Source organism: Pteropus medius, unplaced genomic scaffold (genome assembly GCF_902729225.1).
Source record: "Pteropus medius unplaced genomic scaffold, Ma_sr-lr_union100, whole genome shotgun sequence".
Taxonomy (NCBI): domain Eukaryota; kingdom Metazoa; phylum Chordata; class Mammalia; order Chiroptera; family Pteropodidae; genus Pteropus; species Pteropus medius.
The window spans coordinates 496,827-517,772 of NW_024343159.1; the positions used below are offsets into that span (position 1 = coordinate 496,827).

The 20,946-nt window shown below is 58.1% G+C and overlaps 1 protein-coding gene across 3 annotated transcripts; it reads left to right on the plus strand.

Annotated features, from left to right (window-relative positions):
- Positions 1 to 766: 766 nt before the first annotated feature.
- SLC17A2 (solute carrier family 17 member 2) lies at positions 767 to 17,673 on the plus strand. Of its 3 annotated transcripts, XM_039867227.1 has the most exons (13): positions 767 to 2,823; positions 3,000 to 4,098; positions 7,749 to 7,858; positions 8,622 to 8,824; positions 10,504 to 10,737; positions 10,822 to 10,909; positions 12,869 to 12,955; positions 14,284 to 14,402; positions 14,502 to 14,663; positions 15,068 to 15,200; positions 15,284 to 15,431; positions 16,094 to 16,184; positions 17,009 to 17,673. In XM_039867227.1, exons 3-13 carry the CDS (start codon positions 7,831 to 7,833, stop codon positions 17,141 to 17,143), a joined length of 1,428 nt encoding a protein of 475 aa, XP_039723161.1. In that variant the 5' UTR covers positions 767 to 2,823; positions 3,000 to 4,098; positions 7,749 to 7,830; the 3' UTR covers positions 17,144 to 17,673. The 3 variants fall into 3 exon arrangements, with proteins under 3 accessions (XP_039723161.1, XP_039723162.1, XP_039723163.1); XM_039867228.1 differs by lacking the exon at positions 767 to 2,823 and having other exon boundaries at positions 2,986 to 4,098; XM_039867229.1 differs by lacking the exons at positions 767 to 2,823; positions 3,000 to 4,098 and adding an exon at positions 5,112 to 7,643.
- Positions 17,674 to 20,946: the final 3,273 nt, after the last annotated feature.

Consider the following 20,946-nt stretch of genomic DNA (forward strand, 5'->3'; position numbering starts at 1 on the left):
AAATGCTCTAATGTCCGTGACATCTACGTGCGTCCTGGCGTCTGTGACCCCCTTTCCCCCACTCTTCACGAGCTCGGCGCTCTCGGTTTGTGCCCTGGTCATTTGACTGTTATGGGCCCCTGGGTCTTGTTGAAATACCGTTGCGAACGCCAATCTGTCACCCTAGCAAACACTCAGCCCAGGTGGACGCAGGCAGGTGGGGTCAGCCTTCAGGGCTTTGCCTGCTGTTCAGATCTGTCCCACGTGTGCCACCCAGTGGTCAGTCGGCGTCCGCGGTGGTTGTGCACCTGGAGCTCATTTCTTCATTCTGTGGTGTGCGGTTTAAGGTCAGGTCCCCTTGGAGGTGTCTTTGATTCCCAGTCATTCTCAGTCACTCCACCCGCCCCCCGCTGACCCCGCCCGGTCTGGGTCGGCCCGTGGGAGGGACACGGAACGCTTTGCCCGCGCTCTCTGACGGCGCTGCGTTTCCATATGCATGTTCTCTGCCTTTCTGTTCTGCATTCTGAGAAAATGCCTGCGAATTTTCTTTCACCGCCCCAAGACAGCGCTTTTTAAATGTATCACACACGTGAATTTTCCAGGGAACTTACTACAGTGCTGAATATCCCAGTGGGCCCGAGACTCCCCGTGTCTGCACAGGTGTGTCTGTGTCTGTGCGTGTGCATGTGCGTCTGCACAGGTGTGTCTGTGTGTCTGTGCGTGTGCACGCATGTCTGCACAGTGTGTCTGTGTCTGCGTGTGCACGTGTGTCTGCATAGGTGTGTCTGTGTGTGCACGTGCGTGAAGGCACGTGTCTACACGGGCATGCACAGACATATGTACCAACATACATTCACGCACATGTTCACACATAATTCTACATGTATAGGCTATAAGTGTTGGATTTTTGCAGTTACCTTTTTGTTTCATTTTCTTTGATTTTTTTTTTTTTACCCCCTTACTAGGTACCCAAAGCCGATAACCGATGTTAACAGCCAGCCCTGGCTCATAGACTCTCATACAAAGATACAATATGTAGGCTTTTCCTTGGGTCAATTTTAAGAAAAAAAAAACGGAATCCCTTCCGGGGTCCTCTGCATCTGCTTTACTCGTTTAAAATTCTATGATATTGTACAAAAGCATCCAGGTCACATGGCACAGACGGGATTCGTTCTTTTGAACTGTTGTTCGGTCCCCGGGATCAGGGCGTGTTGCGCTGTGCTCCGTTCATCAACGGCCGGAGATTTCCAACCTCCCCTCCTCCTCCCCTTCTTCTAACTGCTTCGTCCCCCGATGTGTTTCTTGTTTCAGAGAGGCCCGATAGTTTCCCGATGCTAAGTCCTCCCACCCGGCAGAAGCACATGGAGTCCCATTTAGCTGGGTCTTACCGTATGCCCTTCAACAAAGGTTTATTGTATTTTTCCTTCAAGTCACACCTCCCTTGTTGAAATAAATTCTAAAAATTGCATCGTTTTTGTTGCTAGAGAACAATAAAACCTTCTTTCTATTTCTATTCCTGGCTAATTATTTCTACTATTGAGAAAAGCAAGTAATTAAAAAAAATTGTTTATCGTGTTTCTAGTCAGTCCACCAAATTCCCTTCACGCCTTTGCACTTTAATCTCCAGTTGTGTTGAACGACCCTAATTTCCCACGACTCAATGGCTTGGCTCTTTCTGGAAGGTTCTTCCCAATGTTATTGACTCACTCAACGCCCCCCAGCCTCCTACGGGAAGCCTTCCTCTGAAGCCCGGGTCGGCTGGGGTCCTTGTTTGTTCTGCGCGCGCACTCTGTGTGTCTGCTCTGTTTGTTCTGACTGCTTTTCAGTCTGGCTGTCCGTCCTTGGGTAGCGTCTCACCCGGTGGACTCTGAACTCTGTGGGGTCATGGGTTGGGTCTTAAACAAATTGCTGTTCTCAAAAGCTAGCAATGTGTCTGGGACAGAGCAAATTCTCACAAAAAGAATGTGGCATGGACCTGCTCTGATTGCGAACAGCTGTGAACTCCAGGCCAGAGAAACCTAATTGTTAAAAGGATCTCTGATCTTTTCTGCTCTGTTACCTTTGATCGTTATAAATCGTTCACAGACACGTGTTCTTTAAGTGCCAAGCTCACTGGGTTGATTTAACAGTGCTTTGTTATGTGAGGGGCTTGGAACAGCGACGGAAACCTTGATTCTTAATGACCAGTGTGTCTCAAGAATCTATCTATTCAGTAGACGAGTGTTTACAGAACACACACTACGGGCTGGATACTGCGCCAAGAGCTGCGGATATAACGATTCTCAAAACATGCAAGACCCGTTCGGGAAGCTTGCAATATCCAAGGGTCGGATCGCCCTGTCTAAACAGAATAAGCAGCTTACGGAGCACCGATAGAGGCTTACCCATGGCAGCGGGCAAGCGGACCGCTCTTTCTTCATCGTATTCTGTCCTATTTGGGATCTGCTCTCGGCTGCTTTTCCTACTGGGGCTGCTGCTGGGCCATGCCGTGCCTTTGCACGAGTTAGAAAGTGTCACACCAACTTCTGGGCAGATAGGCAAAGAAAGTCCTCATCTGTCCTCTGTTTGCCATCGGCTGATCAGGCACGTGATGACTTTACAGTAAATTAATGATGAGAATTTCCAGGTAAAGGAGGAAAGAACGATCGCTTCCATTCTCCTCAACGGTGGGCTGCGAGGGCCGGTCAGCACTGCCCAGGGCGTCCGCAGCCTGACGCCGGAGCCCTCCGGTGAGGGGACTCGGCACGGGGGATCAAGCTGAGGCTTCTGAGACGGGACACTGTCCCGGGCCTCCCAGTATTGTAGCCGCCAGCCCCCGAAAGACACACGGACCACCAGAAACCAGTGAGTTATAGGAAATACACTCTTTATTCAGCCAGCTGGGTCTGCCAGGGGTATGCAGACTCCAAATTAAGCAGCCCCGAAACGTAGAGGTACAGGGTTTTTAAGCCCGAAATCCCATTCCTCATTCTGTCTTAACGCAAAAGTCTATTTTTCTTCTATTTACTGTCAACCCACAGGTCGGTTGTGCAAGCGGGGGGTACAGAAGGAGAAGGCTCATTGTTAGGATGTGATGTTCCCGTGGGTGACAGCCTATGTTCTCATGGGCGAGAGCCAAGCAGTGATTTTCCAGCCAGCACACCAGGAAGCCTAGCGTCAGAGGAACCGAGACGGTAAGCTGGCTCCAGTGGGCTTCGAGAGACCATGACGAGACTCAGCAACGCGGAAAAACTCGGCTCAGGCAGTTTCGGGGTGATAACGCCGGAGGGCAGGCCCCCGCCCCTGTGTAAGGGTTGAGAGTCAAACTGGGAAGACCCAGGAGCCACCAGAGCCCAAAATATAAGGATCGCAAACAGGACACAAGGTCAAGAGTCAGGAATGAAGCAGACACTGGGTTAGGAAGGAAGGGTCTAGGTACGTCCACGGGACGACGTCACAGTGGTCGAGCTCACGTGTACGAGGCCGTGGGCCCCACCTGACGTACCCGAGCCCTCGCCGGGAGCCTATGCTTCCTCACGGACCTCTTGCCCGGTCCCAGACGCAGCTCATTTACTTCCCCACTGACCCCGTGAGCTGCAGGCCCTGTTGACCTCCTCGGCTGTGCGCACAATTCCAAGCGGGAAAGCACGCAGCCGTTTGGGGATGCTCGCTCTGTCGGTGAGAACTTGGACATCGAGTTAAAAATTAAGCAGCGAAGCCAGACGCGGGCTCTTGGCTCTGAGAATATTGGGTCAGTGCTGCTGCCTGCTTACCACGTGGCTCGTCATTTACCCCGTGAACCCGCAGGGCTGGTGGGAAGTGGAAGGGACGAGCCGGCTTCACGGCAGCCTCTAGTCTGGCGCTGGACACGGACGGGTTTAATGCTGGGGGTGGGCGCTTTTCTCCCTTCGGGTCGGACGATAATTACTGATCAATCAGAGAGCCGTCAATGGAGGGAACGGCTTGCGGCACGTCAGCGGGAAAAGTAACAGCCTAAAGACTTCCATCCGGGCATGGTTTCCGGTTCCAGACCGAGAAGACACTTTCTGGAAAGGGGGTCATCCGATCGGACCCGCAGCGAGGCCCGAGAGGCCACCCGTGCCCGCGGACACGGCCGGTGGTCACCGCTCCGGGGATTCCGTGAGTATTCCTGTGACATCCTGCTGAGCGGGATGGGCTTTGGCCCTGGGGAAAATATCGGATCGGAACTAACAAGGTTCGGATCTGGAGACTGGAGCTTTTCAGACTTCCACAGGTGTTCGAAATTGTCCCTCGAGCGACAGAGACTATGAATGAAGTTGTGAGTGGGACCGAGGGCGGGAAATGTGCACACGAGTGACGCGCCCGGTCTGTGAGCCCAGGTGCCGGTCGGGGTCCGATGGGAAGCCCAGGGAAAGACTCGGGGACGGGGACAGACCGGGGACGGAGGGAGGCGCTCAGCTTGCCGGGTTGTCGCCTGTGCGTGGGCCCTGCTGCCTCCCTCCTGCCGAGCGGGGTTGGGGGTCCCCACGGCACAGCCCTGCCTTCCAGGGTCACCCCCTATTGGTGCTCAGTGTGCTTTTCTTTTAATCCCCATGATTAAACCCCAAAAATGAATTGGCAGCCTGACAGAAATGACCTACTGGAACAACTGACTTTATTTCCGACCCGGCAGCCTTTCAGAAAGGTGGCGGGTGCGAGGGGGCCGCAGACTTACTAACATGGGAAAAGGACACCTGGCACGTGGCCGGTGTTCGTATCCGGTCCCGACGGTCCCACCTAAAAGGAAAGGTTTAAAACCGAGTTAACAATCGATCGAAAGCATTTCGATGGAAATGTATTTTATTTGCTAGAAGCCTGCGATTAATACTCAGAGAGGGCCCAAGGGACAGCCTGGTGACCGTCCGTGATTAGTGCCGTTGTCAGTATCGATCGGAGTTCACAATGTGCCACACTTGCGTTGAGAAGCCACGCCTCGTACCTCAGTCTTCACTCACAGCGGTCCCGGGAGGCGACACGATCCCAGCTTTTCCTGCAGAACTACTGAAGCTTTGAGAGCCTGTGAAACCTCTTCTGCGCCGCTCACACTGCCGATGGCAGAGAACTCGGTCCCCACGCGCCCTTTGACCTGCTGGCTCAGGCTCTTCGATCGCATGTGACGTTTACTCTGAGTAAACGAGGGGACTCGGCTAACAGAGGTGATGCAAGACGGGCTGAACGTTGGGGGAAACTAGGCACGACGTGAAAGCCGTCGGAGCAAAATAGTGCGTTTGCGGCTACGAAGAACGGGGAAAAACCTACCTTCGGCTTATGCATACACCATATCATCAGTTTCCTAAAATCCGACTTTGTCTTGTGTCAACATTATCTTTAAAATACAGACTTTTCCTTTAACTCAATTGCAGTTCCATTTTTCTCTGTCTACTTAGGGCTCTGACGCTGGGATTCGGTGTGTTTTACAAGTGTGGCTTCTGAATGGCAAGGCCCGTGACGACGTTCACTGTGGGGCCGAGTCGGTCCCCTGAGCGCGTATCAGTTCTGCCAACGCTCAGCCTCCCTGACGGCACACGCGTCTGAGATCGTTTTGGAAAAATAGTTTCCATTGCTACGTCACAGAAAGCCCGCTTTCTGTATCTGTCGCATGCAAAGGAAATTAACAACTGAAATGAGCTATCGAGACGAAATTCAAAGAAACGTTTGAAGCCGTAAAAGCTGAGGTGGGGATGGCATCAATGGAACGGGGAGGGCGGCCAACCTCACAGCTTCGGGGTACAGTTTTGCTAACAAAAAAGGCAAGAAAGAGCAGTGGTTGGTTGGTTGGTTGGTTGGTTGGTTGGTTTAACTATTCCGAGCTCAACATGAAAGTATTTCCATCGCCAAATTTCCTTCTGGAATAAATAATTAAAACTTAATTTAAAATCATAAATTCCTATCTAGAATACCTCCAAATGAAACTTCCTCATTGTGCTTAAAATATGAACGCAAAGCGGAAGCCAGCCTGACGGACAGGAAGGACGCCGTCTGGGCGCTGGCAGACCCGGCGCTGGCCGAGGACCTTGTGGCCTGAGGCAGGTTTTCAAACTTTCGGCACCTCTGTCTCCCCACCAATCGGACAAACGGCTGGGCCAGAGGGTCTGAGGCTCTTCCCGCTGCCGAGTCCGCTGTTCATGAGACTTCTCGGGGAGGCTGGTGGGAACCCTGGAGGTGGGGTGAGTCCTTGCAGCTGCGCGTACAGTTACGGCCGCTTTTCTGGACCTAACGTAACGAGGGACGTCGCACAGGAAACGAAGTGACTGCTCAGCCAGGCGTCCGCCCCGCGTCGCTCCAGCTGGATCCGCGTGCGGAGCGCCAGACCGACCCCCGGGGTCATCCGGGTCCTCGCGAGGGCACAGGCGAAGCCAGCCGGTCTCCCGGCACCCACCTTCTCCCATCAGCGACTGGGCCCCGACTTCGGTCCCTCGTAATTAAAACAGAAGATTTCGAAGCTTAGAGGCGAGATCGTGTTCCCAGAATTCTGGAGACACGTGGCAGGCAGGAAACCATGGTAACGAAGCCCCACGATTGTTCTTTCCAGACACGTAGCTTCCTCTGAATGTAAGATGAGGATCCGGTAACAGCAAAAACAAAACACAAAACAAAACAAAACAAAACAAAAACACGTGGTAGATACGGAACATCATGGACAATGCCGTGTTTTGTAACCCAGCAGCAGCCCCGCTGGCACCTGCCTGAGTCTGTCTCTCCCTCTGGGAGCGTTCGTGTGTCACCACAGGCACAGAGTACAAGCATCTCCCGCACGTTATTCAGCACCATGGAGAAAGTTCTTTTAATAAGGCCAATCATGGGAATATTAAAATCGACTCACCGAACCCTCGTCGTCAGGTTAATCCGTCTCCCGTATCGTGCTGTGCTACTAATACTGCCAAGAAGATGTTGGGGCAAAATTCTCCATCTGGGTCTTGGATTAGGAACATCCCTTAGGTGCGGGTAAGCCTCATTCAATTTGTGTGCAGAAAGAATGCAAAGCTTTGAATGATGGAACCTAAGCATGATCCCTTGCTCAGGTCCTCCCGTTTAGAAATGGCCGCAGAATGGACAACATTCTAAGATGAGGATTGTTCCTAAGAGAAGTAAGTGTAAGCACTTACTCCCCCAAGAGAGCCTGACGGGTGCACGAACGTCAAACCACACATGTCCCTTTGGGGGTCACGATTCTCTTTACCTACCCAAATAGCTGCATTTATTCGTAATTATAGTAGGAACCCCCATTCGGTATGATTTTATAGGTGATTCGAAGACCTTTTCAGCCCTATAAAGTGTCCAAATTGTGTGTAGCAAAGCCAAGAACAAACATCTTAAACCTTTAAGGCATTTCGCAATGTCATCCTCGTGTTCAAAGATGACACCACGGCACCTGGTCCCGACTGTGCAGAAGGGACAGAATGAAGGAAAGGCTGCTCTGGGCGTCTCTGGGACTCGTGTCGTGCGACCGACGCCGGCAGGCCTCACCTCGCAGGTTCTCTGTGGTTTGTACTTCTCTCCCGGGACTCGGCAGCGCTGTGGAGAAAGGCGACCTGTTCTCGCAGGACAAGAAAGGGAACAGACGGACAGAGAATCTAAACGACACAGCTGGGACCTACAGCCCGACTTTCTCATAAAAGTCTAGTCCTCCAGAAGCATGGCAATGCAGTTGGGCACCGCAAAGCGTAAGCCCCGGGGCTGTCAGATCAAAAGGTTTTCTGTTGCCAACAGAAGGGCCGGCACCAGGAAACGATTTGCGGGCCACGTGCTGACCGCTGTTCTGCCCATAGGTCAAAGCCTGGTGTGGCGACAGAGATTCAGAGCAGAGCAGGCTGCCCCGCCAAGTGTGGCGCCACTTCCCAGAGGAGCCAGATGGACGAGAAGCCGCCCGCCAGGGGAGGTAAGGCCCCTCGCATGGCCGCTGATGCCCAGGGTCCCTTCCCCTCCTGCTCCCTCTCCCGCAGGTCCCGCTGCCATGCCACCCTGGCAGAGACCCTCAGGGTGACGTGGCAGCAGCTCCCGCCTCTCAGCCTGTTGCCTGTCCCTTCTTCCTCGGGAGGCCCCCTGAGTCACCATCAGAAATTAATTAAGCCGAACGAGCACTGAATCCTGGGACATAAGGACCGGGCTGAGTCCTGAGAAAGTCACTTGAAACAAAGCCCCAGCCAGTGCCTGGATTCCCGCCGGGACTTCCTTGCCAAGTAGCCGGCTCTGTCCCCTGAGCTTGGGAACCTGCGGTCTCACGGACGTACTTCCTTTGCAGGACACCGATCCTGTCCCTGAGCAAACTGGCCGTTAAAACGATTCCTTCCACATTCATTTTCTGTTTCTTTACGGGTTTTCTCTTTGTGTCTCTTTAGTCCTCGTTCTCCAAATAGGCACAAAAAAAAAAAAATCAAACGCATCATTCACATGAGAATCCTTTCAATAGTGGCCCTTAGTTCCACTTCATGGGGACTTTTTATTAAAGAGTGTTGCGTCTGTGGCATACTGGGTCCCCGAAGCCGACTAAAGAACGTGACAGAGGGGGCTGCGTGGCGGTAGCCTCGGCGAGACAAGCGGCGGGGCTGCGAGCACCTGTCCCCTTTGCCACCCGGCCGCAGGAGGGGTGGAAGGAGGCGGCCCGGTGGCAGCTCACTGCGCCCTCGGGCGCCGGTCCCCAGGTCCTGGCTTCTGCTCGCTGCGCTGCGGACTGGCCGTGGTCATGCACCTCTCCAACCTGGCCCTGATAACGCAGCGCGTCGGGCTCAGCATCGCCATCGTCGCCATGGTGAACGGCACGCAGCGGCTGGCGGCGCCCAACGCCACGGTGGGAGCGGATGCGCACGGGGACCCCGGTGGGTCCGCCCAGGAGCTCAGGCCAGGGGTACGTGCGGAGGGGGTGCAGAGGGGGTGCAGAGGGTGGCTCTTGGCTGGGAGGCGACGCCGGCCGGATGGGGGGACCCCGGGGCTGGATCCCGGGAATGGTCGATCTTGGGGGTGGCTGACCTCTGTGATAAGCATCTTCCGCTGAGGTTACGATAATTACAAGGTGGGGGACATAGGAAAACGTGAAAACGTACGGAAAGGAACAGGTGAGCGGGTGTCCGCAGCGCGTTCCCGGTGCGACTCTGCCGGCGTCGGCGCCTTTCCGCGCTTGGAGCCACTTCACGGCCCGGTGACTCCCCGTGGCCGCCCCGACGCCCAAGGTCCTTGCCCGCAGCCCCGCGGATGGACGCGCCCCGCGGATGGACGCGCCCGCGGTCAGTCAGCTGACCCTCTTCCCCACGCGCCACCCCGGTCGCATCAGCCCGTTTTGCCGCGTGTTTAAAACCTCGTGAGCGCGGCCGCCGCCGAGGTGCATGGGGCGCTCGGGGTCCTCTCTGAAGGGGCGGTGACACCCCGGGGACCTCCCCGGACCGGCGGCGACACCCTCCGCGCCCGTTTGTATTTCTCCGAGGCAGATGTAGACCCGTTTTCGCTTTCGCCCTTTGATCTCTCGTTTACCGCGTCTCCAATGTCCGCTATGTCACGATTTCCTTACGCGGACCGAGCTCGTTTGCAGGACCCGGCGCCTGCAGCCTCTGCTCGGTGGCCCGTCCACACTCCCACAGTCCCGTGCGCGAGCCGGGACACCTTCGGGACCCCTCCTGGCGGCCGGGCCCCAGTCTGGGCCGGCTGGGGTCTGCGCCAGGGCCGGGGGACGTCTTTGCTCAGAGCCAGAGGCGACCCGGCCCGGTCGGCGGGCATCGTCCCTCACGCTGCGAGTCCACTTCTGCTGTTTTCTTCTCTGGGAGTGAAGGTTGCGGTTTCTCTTCGTGCAGATCGTAGCGATTCTTCACTGGAAGCCGAGGGCTGCTGCTTCCCGGGGCCTCCCCAAACTGTCCTTCTCTCTTCTCCAAGACCCTGTTCACTGAACGTCACCCCGAAACCTGCATCCTCATACGAAGCCTGTATCTTGCATTACTTAGTTATTTAAAGTGGATGAAGCCTTTCGAGTTTTATGTGCTCGGTTCTCTGCTCCGCTCCACTCCACGGCAGGACGCGCGCCGCGCGGGCCAGGAGGCATTATCTGCTGGGTTCCATCGGGAAAGAGTGTGACCTCATGTCCGTGCCACAGGTGTTCTAGGACGTCAGCTCTGCCGGGGCCGCCTCCCCAAACCTGGCTTTAGGGGCCGACCTCAGCGAGAGCTCAGTTGGGTTGCGTCCCCCTCATTCTTTGAAGCGAGGGTCAGCGTGTCACCCCACCACAGCGAAAGCAGCAGGGTCCAAGGAGGCCCCCCTCGGCGTCCGTTCCTTTACGTCTTTCCTCCCCCGAGCATGTCGTTATTTATCTCTCCTTCTTCATCTTCTCCGTTTCTTCTTCCTCTGAGAGCAGTGCTTGCCGGGTGGCACTGGTTGTCAGTTTGGAAAAGGTGAAATCCGTAAACTAGACGAAAACGATGGAGAAAACCCAAACTCGATACTTCATGGCGGGGTCCCACGGGCCCCGAGCCGCTCCGGCGCGAAGCAGACTCTTGCAAGGAGCGTCTTGGCGGAGACTCGCCCTTGTCTGCGTTTTTCCAGACCTCCGTGTACGAGTGGAGCCCAGAGACTCAGGGCCTCATCTTCAGCTCCATCAACTACGGGATCATCCTGACGCTGATCCCGAGCGGGTACCTGGCCGGCATCGTCGGGGCCAAGCGGGTGCTGGGGGCTGGCCTGCTCATCTCCTCCCTCCTCACCCTCTTCACGCCACTGGCTGCCGACCTGGGGGTGACTTTGGTGGTCGTGATTCGGACAGCCCAGGGCATGGCCCAGGTACCCAGACACTTTGCCCGCCCGCGTGGGAAACAGACCCGTGAGTTCTCCTGGGGAGCGGGGTCTCCATGACTTTCGTTTTAGGGCATGGCGTGGACGGGGCAGTTTACAATCTGGGCCAAGTGGGCCCCTCCGCTGGAACGGAGCAGGCTCACCAGCATCGCGGGCTCAGGTAGGATGCCCGCGCCCCGCCACGGCCCTGCGCCCCGCCTCGGCCCTGCGCCCCGCCTCGGCCCTTGTCTTCCCTTCTACCTGCGGGTCGGTCTGGGGGAGGGGGTCGAGGCGCTCCCCACAGTTCGACAGTGCAAGCCAGTCACATAGCAAGTAGGAAGGGTGCATCCGTGCTAGAGCCGCTGAGGCCTGGACGTGGAGGCAGCCGCGGGGCGCTGCGGCTGCGGGGCCCTCACGGGGAGCAGGGCGGACCCTCGCGAGTTTGCGTGAATGGCGGAGATGGAGTCCGCTGTGCGTGTGGACCGCGCACCCCGGCGAACGCGTACGAGTGAGAACTAAGGTATCGGGACTCAGGGCGGACCCGGGAGAAGCCAGGCCGGACTGTGGCCCTGAAGGAGCTCACAGCTCCCGGGCGCTCCAGCCTCCTGAGCTGAGCCCCACAGCCCTCCGAGGTCAGTGCTGCTTCTCACGGTCGTTTTACAAAGTGTACATCAGTGTGTGCAGAGGTCACGTGAACTGCCCCCGCGTGACAGCCATCGGGTGGTGGGACCGAGACCTGAGCCGCGGCAGTTTGCCTGGGAGCACACGTGGTCGGCCACCACGGGGCGTGGGCGTACTAAGAACTCGGGGACTTTATCATCACTATTCGCCAGCCGATGGCCCTGAGGTGCGACTTGAAGAACAGACTGCGAGTCCCCCCAGCCCCCCGAGCGCCAGGTCGCACGTCACCGTGCCCTGCAGACTTACACCGAAGCAGCCCCCACGCTGCCGTCTGCTGCATCTGCCCCCGGCTGGTCCCCTCTGGCCTCCAGCTTCATTTCCCCTGAGCATCTCTCCGTAGCCGAGTTATCTCCATAAAGCTCCCTTTGCTCACCTGCTTGGCAATCTTCAGCGGGGTCCCCTGTGACTGCGGAGCAAGGCTGACCTCCGTGTTGCGTGGATACACGGGTGCTCGGCCACGTGGTCCCCTCCTGCTCCACGCAGCCCCTCCTGTAAGCGGGGACCCCACGCGCGCCCCTCACCCAGCTTCTTTCTGGCTCCCTCTCTGCTGGCTCATTTTCCTGGAACGTCCTCTGCCTCCAGCTTCTTTTTCCAACATTCCAACCAGCCCACTGCTCAGCCCATGCGAACAATTCCTAAACTATCGTCGATTTTCATTTCCGCGGGTGTGTACTCCAGAGCACGTCGTAGTTTTATTATCATATTTATATTCTAAGACATCCTTTTTTTTCTTCCCAAATCAGGACCCACGGCATGGGGGAGGAGGGGTCATAAGATCAGCTAAGTGAGTGGAAACGAGTATTAAAGATTAGATAGGATAGGATAGGATAGGATAGCATAGCATAGCATAGCATAGCATAGCATAGCATAACATAGCATAACATAACATAGCATAGCATAAGAATAGAATAGAATAGAATAGAATAGAATAGAATAGAATAGAATAGAATAGAATAGAATAGAATGGAATGGAATGGAATGGAATGGAATGGAATGGAATGGAATGGAATGGAATGGAATGGAATGGAATGGAATAATAGAATATGGAGTGTATCACACAGGGTACTAAGTACCAAGCTTGAAACTTGTTGGAGGGGTGTCCGTGTGTTGCTGGAGCTGGTGTGTGTGTGCGTGCGTGCGTATGTGTGCGTGTGTGTGTGCGTGTTTCCAGGTAAAATGCTCTCCTTACTGTGGGTCTCTCTCTATACAATGCGTTCAGACAGCAGCGTCTGTGTGTGTTGCACTGTGGCAGTTTTGTTCCCACGCTCTCCTCAACTGGACTGAGGTCCCTGAGGGCAGGGACCATTTCTTCCTGACTCTGAGTCTCTCCTGTCCCCGACCTCCCGCTGCACCCACCATCCTGTGACTCCGATCTCGCATGTGCCCCTCGCCGCCCAGACGACGCCAGGGAGGCCGCTCGGCTATTTTCGCGAGTGTTTTTTCTCCCTCTCCTCCCCAGGGGCAGCGTTCGGGACCTTCCTCATCCTCTGCGTGGGAGGACTAATCTCACAGGCCCTGGGCTGGCCATTCATCTTCTATATCTTCGGTGAGCCGCTGTCTCTTACTCTCAACCCCCTGTTTCCCAGGCGCTCGTCCAATGCAGCAAACAGAACGTGACACAGAGCTCGGGGGCGGGCAGCTGTCTCCGTCTGGCCTGAGAGACAGCCACACAGGCCACCGGCGCCCGAGGAATCGGGGTGGCCTCACCCTTTCGCCCCCGGCGTCCACTGCGGGGTCCCTACCAGCCCGTCTGAAATGCCAGGTCTCTTTCTGCACATGGTTAAGATGTCAAGGTTGGGGACATGCATTTTAAACACTTTACACGTGTCTTCGTATTTCATTATAATTACTATTTCTGCTGAGAAGCCCTTAACCTACTCCCTACAAGAAACCTGCAGAGCTCGATTCAAACGTGCCTTCCCTCTGGCAACTCCGGGACGCGTTCAGTCTCCACCCTCGGAGGTGCTGCTGATACGTACTCTCCGGGCCGGCTGGCGAATAATTGTCTTCCCCTTCTTCTGCTCCACTGGACTGTGACGTGCTCACGTTAGGGACTCCATTGTCACACTGGACGCCCCTCCGTCTGCATCACAGTTCCTGACTTACAGCTTCACAAATCAGACGACGGATGAGTCCGGTCGTTAGAGGGACCTTGAGAAACATTAGTTCCCAGGGTCCTTTACTTAGAACCTTCTTCAAACGACACAGCTCGGCAACGAGACACGTTTCTGTCCAGTGGTTATAACCAGTGGCCTCTCTGAGCACGGTCCTGGCTTGGCTGGCTTTGTCGTTAACGGCGCTAATCCCGGGTCATTTGGTCCGTGAATGTAAGTCAAGTACTGTCCGGAAACGTCTCTCCCGGAAACGGTGACAGACGTGTCGCTCGGCCGCAAACACCGCTGTCCTTCGTACATGAGTCGGGGACTTTTTTTCTCACCGTGTTCACGTTACGGCAGGTTGCTCTGTGCACGTGCGACTGCTCTGTTCTGTCCTCGTTACTCAGATCTTTGCAAAACGAGACAGTAATGTGTGTATTAAGAAACCGCGGCCAGCGACACGTAACGCGGGAACCACCAGAGTGCCGAGAGCACGCGTCAGCCGTGCGGTGACACTCACGCTCGCGTAACCTCCCGTCGCACTCCGACGTGGACAGGTGGCAGTGTGTGTCTGAGGTGCTGTCTGGAGCGCTTTAGTTAGAAGGACGCTTGTCGAAAAATCGAGAGGAAGAAGGGGGAGGATTTAGGTCCTCGTGGCGGGATAAACGCGAGCGGCTGCGTGTCCTGCGGCAGGTGCGCCGCCTGGGGCGGGGGGCGGGGGGCGGGGCTCCCTCCCAGCTCGCGAGTCCACCTGCCGACCAGTGGGTCCCGGCTCCAGGTAGCGTCGGCTGCGGCTGCTGTGTCCTGTGGTTCACGGTGATTTACGATGACCCCGTGCGTCACCCGTGCATAAGTGTCAGGGAAAAGGAGCACATCGTGGCCTCGCTGGCTCAGCAGGTACAGGGCGCCCCTTCTCCCTGTGGGCGGGGCGAGGGGCCCGGAGGAGGCGCCCTCGGCAGGGTCCGATGCCCATGCCGACCAGGTGTCTCCTCGCAGCCCACCTCTCCCAGACGGTCTGTCCCCATCAAGGCCATGGTCCGGTGCCTGCCACTCTGGGCCATCTTCACCGGGTTTTTCAGCCACTTCTGGTTGTGCACCATCGTCGTCACGTACCTGCCGACCTACATCAGCTCCGTGCTCCACGTCAACCTGCGGGACGTGAGTTCCCTCCCGACGGGTCACAGAATTGGTAGCCGCCCCGAGGGGAACTGGTTCTTGGCTGCCCGCCACACTCGGCCTTGCCCGCGACCTCTCACCCTCGCGGCGACCGCGACCGCGACCGCGAGGGGCCCGCGAGGAACTGGGACGGGGCGGGGCGGTGTCTGCGCTGGCGACGCCCCCGAGCCGTACAGCTGCTGCGCAACGCGGCCGCCGCGCGCGCTGGGCTCTGCGCGGTGCTGCGCGCGGGCCGGGCCCTCGCGCCCCCTTAGCCGGCGACGTCACCCTCCTCCGCGACAGGCGCTGCGGGGCCCGGGCCTTCCCTGAGCGGAGTCCTCGGAGGGGCCGCGGGGCTGCGGGGCGGCCTCCCCGCGTCCCCGCCTCACCGTGTCCCCGCCCTTCAGAGCGGGGTCCTGTCCTCCCTGCCATTCGTGGCCGCCTCGAGCTGCACGGTCCTCGGGGGTCAGCTGGCAGACTTCCTCCTGTCGCGGGGGCTCCTGAGGCTGATCACCGTGCGGAAGCTTTTCTCGGCGCTCGGTAAGGGTCGCGGGCGCGCGCCCTCGCGCGCGGTCCCCGTCGCCGCCGGTCCCTCGGGGCCTGACGGCGCGTCCCCCGCCCAGGGCTCCTCCTGCCGTCGCTCTGTGCCGTGGCCCTGCCCTTTGCGGCCCCCAGTTACGCGATGACCCTGACTCTGCTGATACTTATTCCGGGGACCAGCAACCTGTGCGACTCGGGGTTCATCATCAACACCCTGGACGTGGCCCCCAGGTAAGGCCGCTGTGGCCCTGCCCCAGGCCTCGGGCCCCTCGCAACTCCTTCCTGGGGGCAACATGCAGTCCCTGGTGGCAGGATGTCGACGAGCGACGCGAGGTGGCAGGACGTGGCCACGACCTGAGCGCGCTCAGGACAGCAGCTCCCCGGGCCTCCCTGGGGGCGGGCCGTGCGAGCTCGGTGACATTGGCCACCAGCAGGCATGCCCTCGCCGCAAGCCGGACCCTCCATAAGGACCCGTCCGGAACCCGCACATCCCACCCTGGTGCCCCAGGCGGCCCCCTCGTTGCCAGCCCCCCCCCGGGGGGGGGGCGGGCAGACCGAGGTGCGGAGGGCCAAGGGGCCTGGCGTCATGCCAGGCAAAGCCAGGACTTAAAGCCGGGCAGCTGTCCCACGACCTGTGCATGCCACACACTGCCCACCGCACCTGGGCCCCAGAACACGGGCGGCTCCCCGGCGTTGGCTGGGGGCAGGTGACCCGGGGCTGGCAGACGGCGCTGCCGGGATGTCTGCACGTGGGCGGAAACCTGCGTCCAGCACAGTGGCTTTGCCCTTGAGCCCAGCTGCGTCGGGGCGGTGGCTGGAAAGCCAGCTTGCTGCACGCGCGGCGGCCGCTGTGGAAAGCCCCGGGTGACGCGTTCCCTGAACCTGGCCCGCAGGTACGCCAGCTTCCTCATGGGCGTCTCCCGTGGCTTTGGGCTCGTCGCCGGCATCATGTCGGCCACCGCCACGGGATTTCTGATCAGCCAGGTAGGGGCGCTCCCTGACCGCCCGCGAGCGGCACCTGCTGTTTCCGGTGGGGGACCCCCAGGGCGGTGGCTCCAACGGCAGCACCGGTGCCCCAAATCAGACGCTAGCGGGTCAGGGTTCCCAGAGGAGACGTATTTCTGACAGTGAATAAGGTGAGCTTGGTGGGGATGAGCAGCTCGGGCAGAGGTACAAAGCGAGCTCTTCGCTGTGGCCAGAGGGGGTGACACACGTCAGGGGGGGCGAGAGACGGGAGCCGGGCGGGGGGCATCGCGGCAGTCGACGGCAGCCCCGAGAGCCGGCTCAGAAAACACGTCCGGTTCCCCCTCCGCACATCGTCCTGCGATGTGGCCTCCGGGTTGTTGACCGAATCATCGGGAATCTGCCATGACCGTAGGGCGGAGATGAACTCTGACTAAGGAGGGCTCGGCGAGGGGGGCCGGGCCGGCCGGCAGGCCACGCGCGGCCGGATCACGTGGCCATGGTGTCCCCGTGCTTGCCATGACATCCTAAAACAAAACAAACCGAAACGGGGACACGGGATGAGCTGTCGGTGGTGTCCGCCCGGCCATACTCGTGCAGGTCCATTTACTTTGGTTCCGAGAACGACCCCTCCCAGCCCAGAGCCCGGTGCCCACTGCAGGCTCGTTTCGTTCCCCACGGCGTCGTCAGACCTCCTCCGATAGCTGCAGTGGCTGTCGCACGTTGTCACCCCACATTCTCTGTGGTCAGCATCGCGACCCACAGAACGGGGGGGGCGGCGGGGGGCTCCTGGCGCCACCGGAGAAGGGAGCGGTGGCCGCGGTGACTCTGCGTTCCGCTTCCAGGACTCCGTGTCCGGATGGAGAAACGTCTTCTTCCTCTCTGCGGCCGTCAACGTGTTTGGCCTGGCGTTTTACCTCACGTTTGGACAGGCAGAGATCCAGGACTGGGCCAAAGAGCGGACCCTCACCCGCCTCTGAGGACACCGCCGGGACGGGGACCCGGCCGCGCCCCTTCCAGCCGTTTCTGCTCGTCGACCTGCTTTCTTCACATTCCTCGCCATAGATACGGCGGTTCTCGGCTGCCGCCGTGCGTTGGGTTCTCCCGGGGCGTCTGAGAGGCGCGTGGATGCGTGGACCCTGCCCTCGAGGGCGGACGAGTCGGCTTGGGGTGGCACCGGACACGCCCGGGCTTTCTAACACACGGCCGGGGTTGACAAGTGCCGGACAGAGCCGGAACGTCCATGCCTGTCGCCTCTGCGTTTTCCGCTTTGGAAAGTAACAGGCGAATAAAAGTCTCTGTGGAAATAAGCCCCGTAAAGCACCTTCGTGGGGTCTGTCACAGACACGGAGGAGACGTGCCACAGCCACAGGCGAGAGAGCTCAGCGCAGAACAGAATTTGAAGCTACAATCCGCAGAATTAACGCTGTTATTGTTTTTATATGTTATGAAACTTGGATGTTTATTTATGTGGTTAAATGCTATTAAAACCCATATGCTAAAAACAAAATAGACCACTTTCTAATTATTTAGATTAGGATTATTTCCAGCAGGCAAAACAGGTATTGACGTATCCGCGGTAAATTCTGTGCGATGAGCGCCCGGCTGCGGCGGAGCAGGAACCGCGGGGGCGGAGGCCGGGCCGGGAGCTGGGGGACGGCGAGGTGGCTTGGACTGGACGCTGAGAACCGAAGGGAGACCAGAAGGGCTTTGAAATGAAATGACAGTTTGCACGGGGGCATCTGGCAGATGGGGGGGCCGTGGCAGACCTCACCGAGGAGGTGACCTAGGAGCCGGACCAAGGTCTGAGAGCCAGTGAGAACTGCCAGACGAGGAGAAGCAGCAGGTGTGGTCCAGGCCCGGGCGCCGGCCCGGGCGAGGAGACGGCGGATGAGAGTGAGTGGCGGCTCCAGCCGCGTCCCTCCCCGACCCGTGGGCGCCGGGCGCCCGTCCCCATCTCCGGGCGGGATCGCGAGTCCGGCCGCCCGCAGGGGTCCGGGAGGCGGGGACCCTGCAGGACATGCGTGGGCTCCTTCAGGAAACCGAAGCCCGCGGAGAGGCTGAGGACACACGCTGGACGCCGCCGCTGGCCTCTGGCGTGACGCGGGGCCGGGCGCCGGCTGCTCGCGGAGACGCAGCCCACAGCCCGGCCGGGGCAGAACGCGGCCTGAACGCGAGCCCGCCTTGGGGACAGGGGCTCGACGTCAGATGACCGCTGAGAGGACCGAGCAGCTTCCGAAACACAACGGGGCACAAAACGGGCGGGGCCGGCCTGCATCAGCACCCACGATCCCCCGGTTCCCGCGTCTCTCCCGAAACCACCGCACCCCCAGCGGAGCAGCCGATGGGCGTCCTAAGTGAAGGCGGCGACGGGCAGGCTCGCTCTCGGTGGCCGCAGTGTGAGGCGCAGGCTCCACGCCGGGCGGCGGGCGCAGGTCTCGGCTCCCTGCGGCTCCTGGTGCCCAGAGGGGACGGTGGCACTCTGGGAGCTGGGCGCGCCGTCCCGTCGGCTCCACTGCTAGAAGTCCCCTTCTCTGACCGGTCTTCCGTCCACCTCCATTTGACTTGTTTCCCAGTGCGTGGCTGGGCACTGCACGTGTCGCTGCTGCTGGCTCGGCAGCTCCAGGGCCATCGCCCTGTCCCCACGTGGGAGGGTGGCAGCTCCCGCCACCCCCGCCCCACCCAGACTCCACCCTCGCAGAGCCGGCTCCCCTCAGGTGCCGCGGCCGCCTCCTTCCTCCCACGTCGTGAATTTCTATTTGAAATAGCGATAAAAAGAAAAGGTATGTGTGTTATTTTGTTTAAAAAGAAGTAGCATGCTGCCCTTTCTGCTAAGAAGAAAACATATTTTTAAAATCTCTCTGGAAGGATTCAAGGAAACTTCAGTCTGGTTTCTGTCCAGAGGGGCATGAGGGCCGGAGACACGCCCGCAAGCCAGGACGGCCATGGCCGTCAGCCTGGGCGGGTGACACGCGCACGCACACGCACACGCACACGCACACACACACACACACACGGCCCAAAATGCGTGCTGTTCATGCCAGGACTGCTCGTGAACCGAGAAGGGAAAAAAACATTTTAGAGGCTAGAAGGATCGTCCTCGATATGTATTAGTGAGACATTTAGTAAAATTTTTGCTGGAAACAATTCGGAAAGCGGAATGTTTACCTAACGAGCTCCTCACTTGAGCGAAAGGGTTGGAATTTTGAACGTTAGTGTCTTTGTTACTGTTGGTTGTGTTTGACCAGGTTCCCTGAAAATACGTGAGGTCGGAAAACAACTAGTCAGTTTCAGAATACCTGGACTTTTAGGTCTGGAAGAAGAAACTTCTCCATAGAACAATGATTTCAGAGGAAAAAAGCTACTGAGACTCACGCTGGTGACCAGAGGCGTTAATGAAAACAGCAGCGATAATACGGCAGACGGTGACCCGTTTGTCGATTTTCTGTTATATGCGAGGTACGTGGAGTGGCTTTATTTTGTGGCATGATTTCCCATTCCTTTCGATGATCTCCGAATGAGAGAGAAGTCGCCATAGTGAAATACCCTTGTCCGAGGCACAGCTAGAAGGTGACGGTGTCCGGGCACGACCCCAGCGCGGCAGCATCACAGGCCCGCGCTGGCGAGGATGCAACAGGGTCCGCGTGCTTGACAGCTCGAGGCCCTTCCACCAGCCGAGCGGCGACTCAGCTCCGTTTACTAACCTGTGGGAGCAGGCGGCGCCTGAGCCGCACGCACTGTCCTCCTGTGTCTCCTCCTCAGACTTAGATTCGTCGGTTATTCTTTCTTCCTCTCCACGTCTGCTGTGCTCATTCGCACGCGCGTTTGCGGTTGTGGGCCGGGCGTTCCTGGTGCGAACGGGGGGCCACGTCGAAGGGGGAAAGGCGAGGCGTATTTGCCGCCGAGCCCGTGACCAAACGCATCGTGGGGACAGCGACAGACACACCACTCTGCTCGGCAGAAGGCAAATGACGAGTCCGATGGCCAGCTGGACTCGGCCCCAGAGATGGAGAAGCAAAAGCAGGTGTCTGACCTGAACTTGAAAATAAAGGGATTTGCCAGCGCCACGATGGGGACCGGAGGCCCCGAGCAGACAGAACACGGCGTGCGGGTCCGCGGCTTAGAGTTGGGTGAACAGGTGGCCAGGCTCATCCGAAAGCTCAGTGCCGTTTGGCCAAGCCTCTCGTTTCGGAGTTGAGAACCACGTGACGTGATGGTGTGACAGCTGCCCCTGACGAGCCCGCATCACTGCTGGACTCTGCGATGTGAGCAATGCACATGTGACAGGGGCATCCTCGGGCCCACCTGTGGCTGCAACCAGAGCGTGGCCGGAGCCTCCAATACGTCACCCGGAGTGGGGGCGACATCCTGCTGACCGGTCACATGGCTAACTAATTATTAACGGTGGCTGTTCGCAGCCCCGTGGCGCTGGCTCCAAGGGTCACGGCAATGATTTCCGAAGGAGAGGCGTGTGCTTCGTCCTCCCCACTCAGCCTCGTCACCGAAACAAAGCGACTGGAAACCAACCTCCTGCCAGAGGAAAAGATATGAATTCGAAAAAAGAGGCTATTATGAGTCAGGTCAAGCGACTCTTTCAATCTATCTTCCCGTGTTTAGAAATTAGTTAGAGATGAAGCAAAGTTAGATTTTTTTTGCACACAGAGACGCCTTGAGTCTATTTCTACTAAGTCAAACCAGGTGGAATTTGAGAAGAAACAAGTCGTGAGCATCTTTAAGTAAAGTTAAAAATTAAATCGTGGAACCAAGCCACAGTTTCTGACTT

Bases quoted from the DNA above. Each gene is read 5' to 3' on its own strand.
- SLC17A2 (XM_039867227.1), top strand. From the start codon at position 7,831: ATGGACGAGAAGCCGCCCGCCAGGGGAG. The intron at 10,738-10,821 runs GTACCCAGACAC...CTTTCGTTTTAG, and splicing joins CAGCCCAGGGCATGGCCCAG to GGCATGGCGTGGACGGGGCA. The intron at 14,664-15,067 runs GTGAGTTCCCTC...CCCGCCCTTCAG, and splicing joins TCCACGTCAACCTGCGGGAC to AGCGGGGTCCTGTCCTCCCT.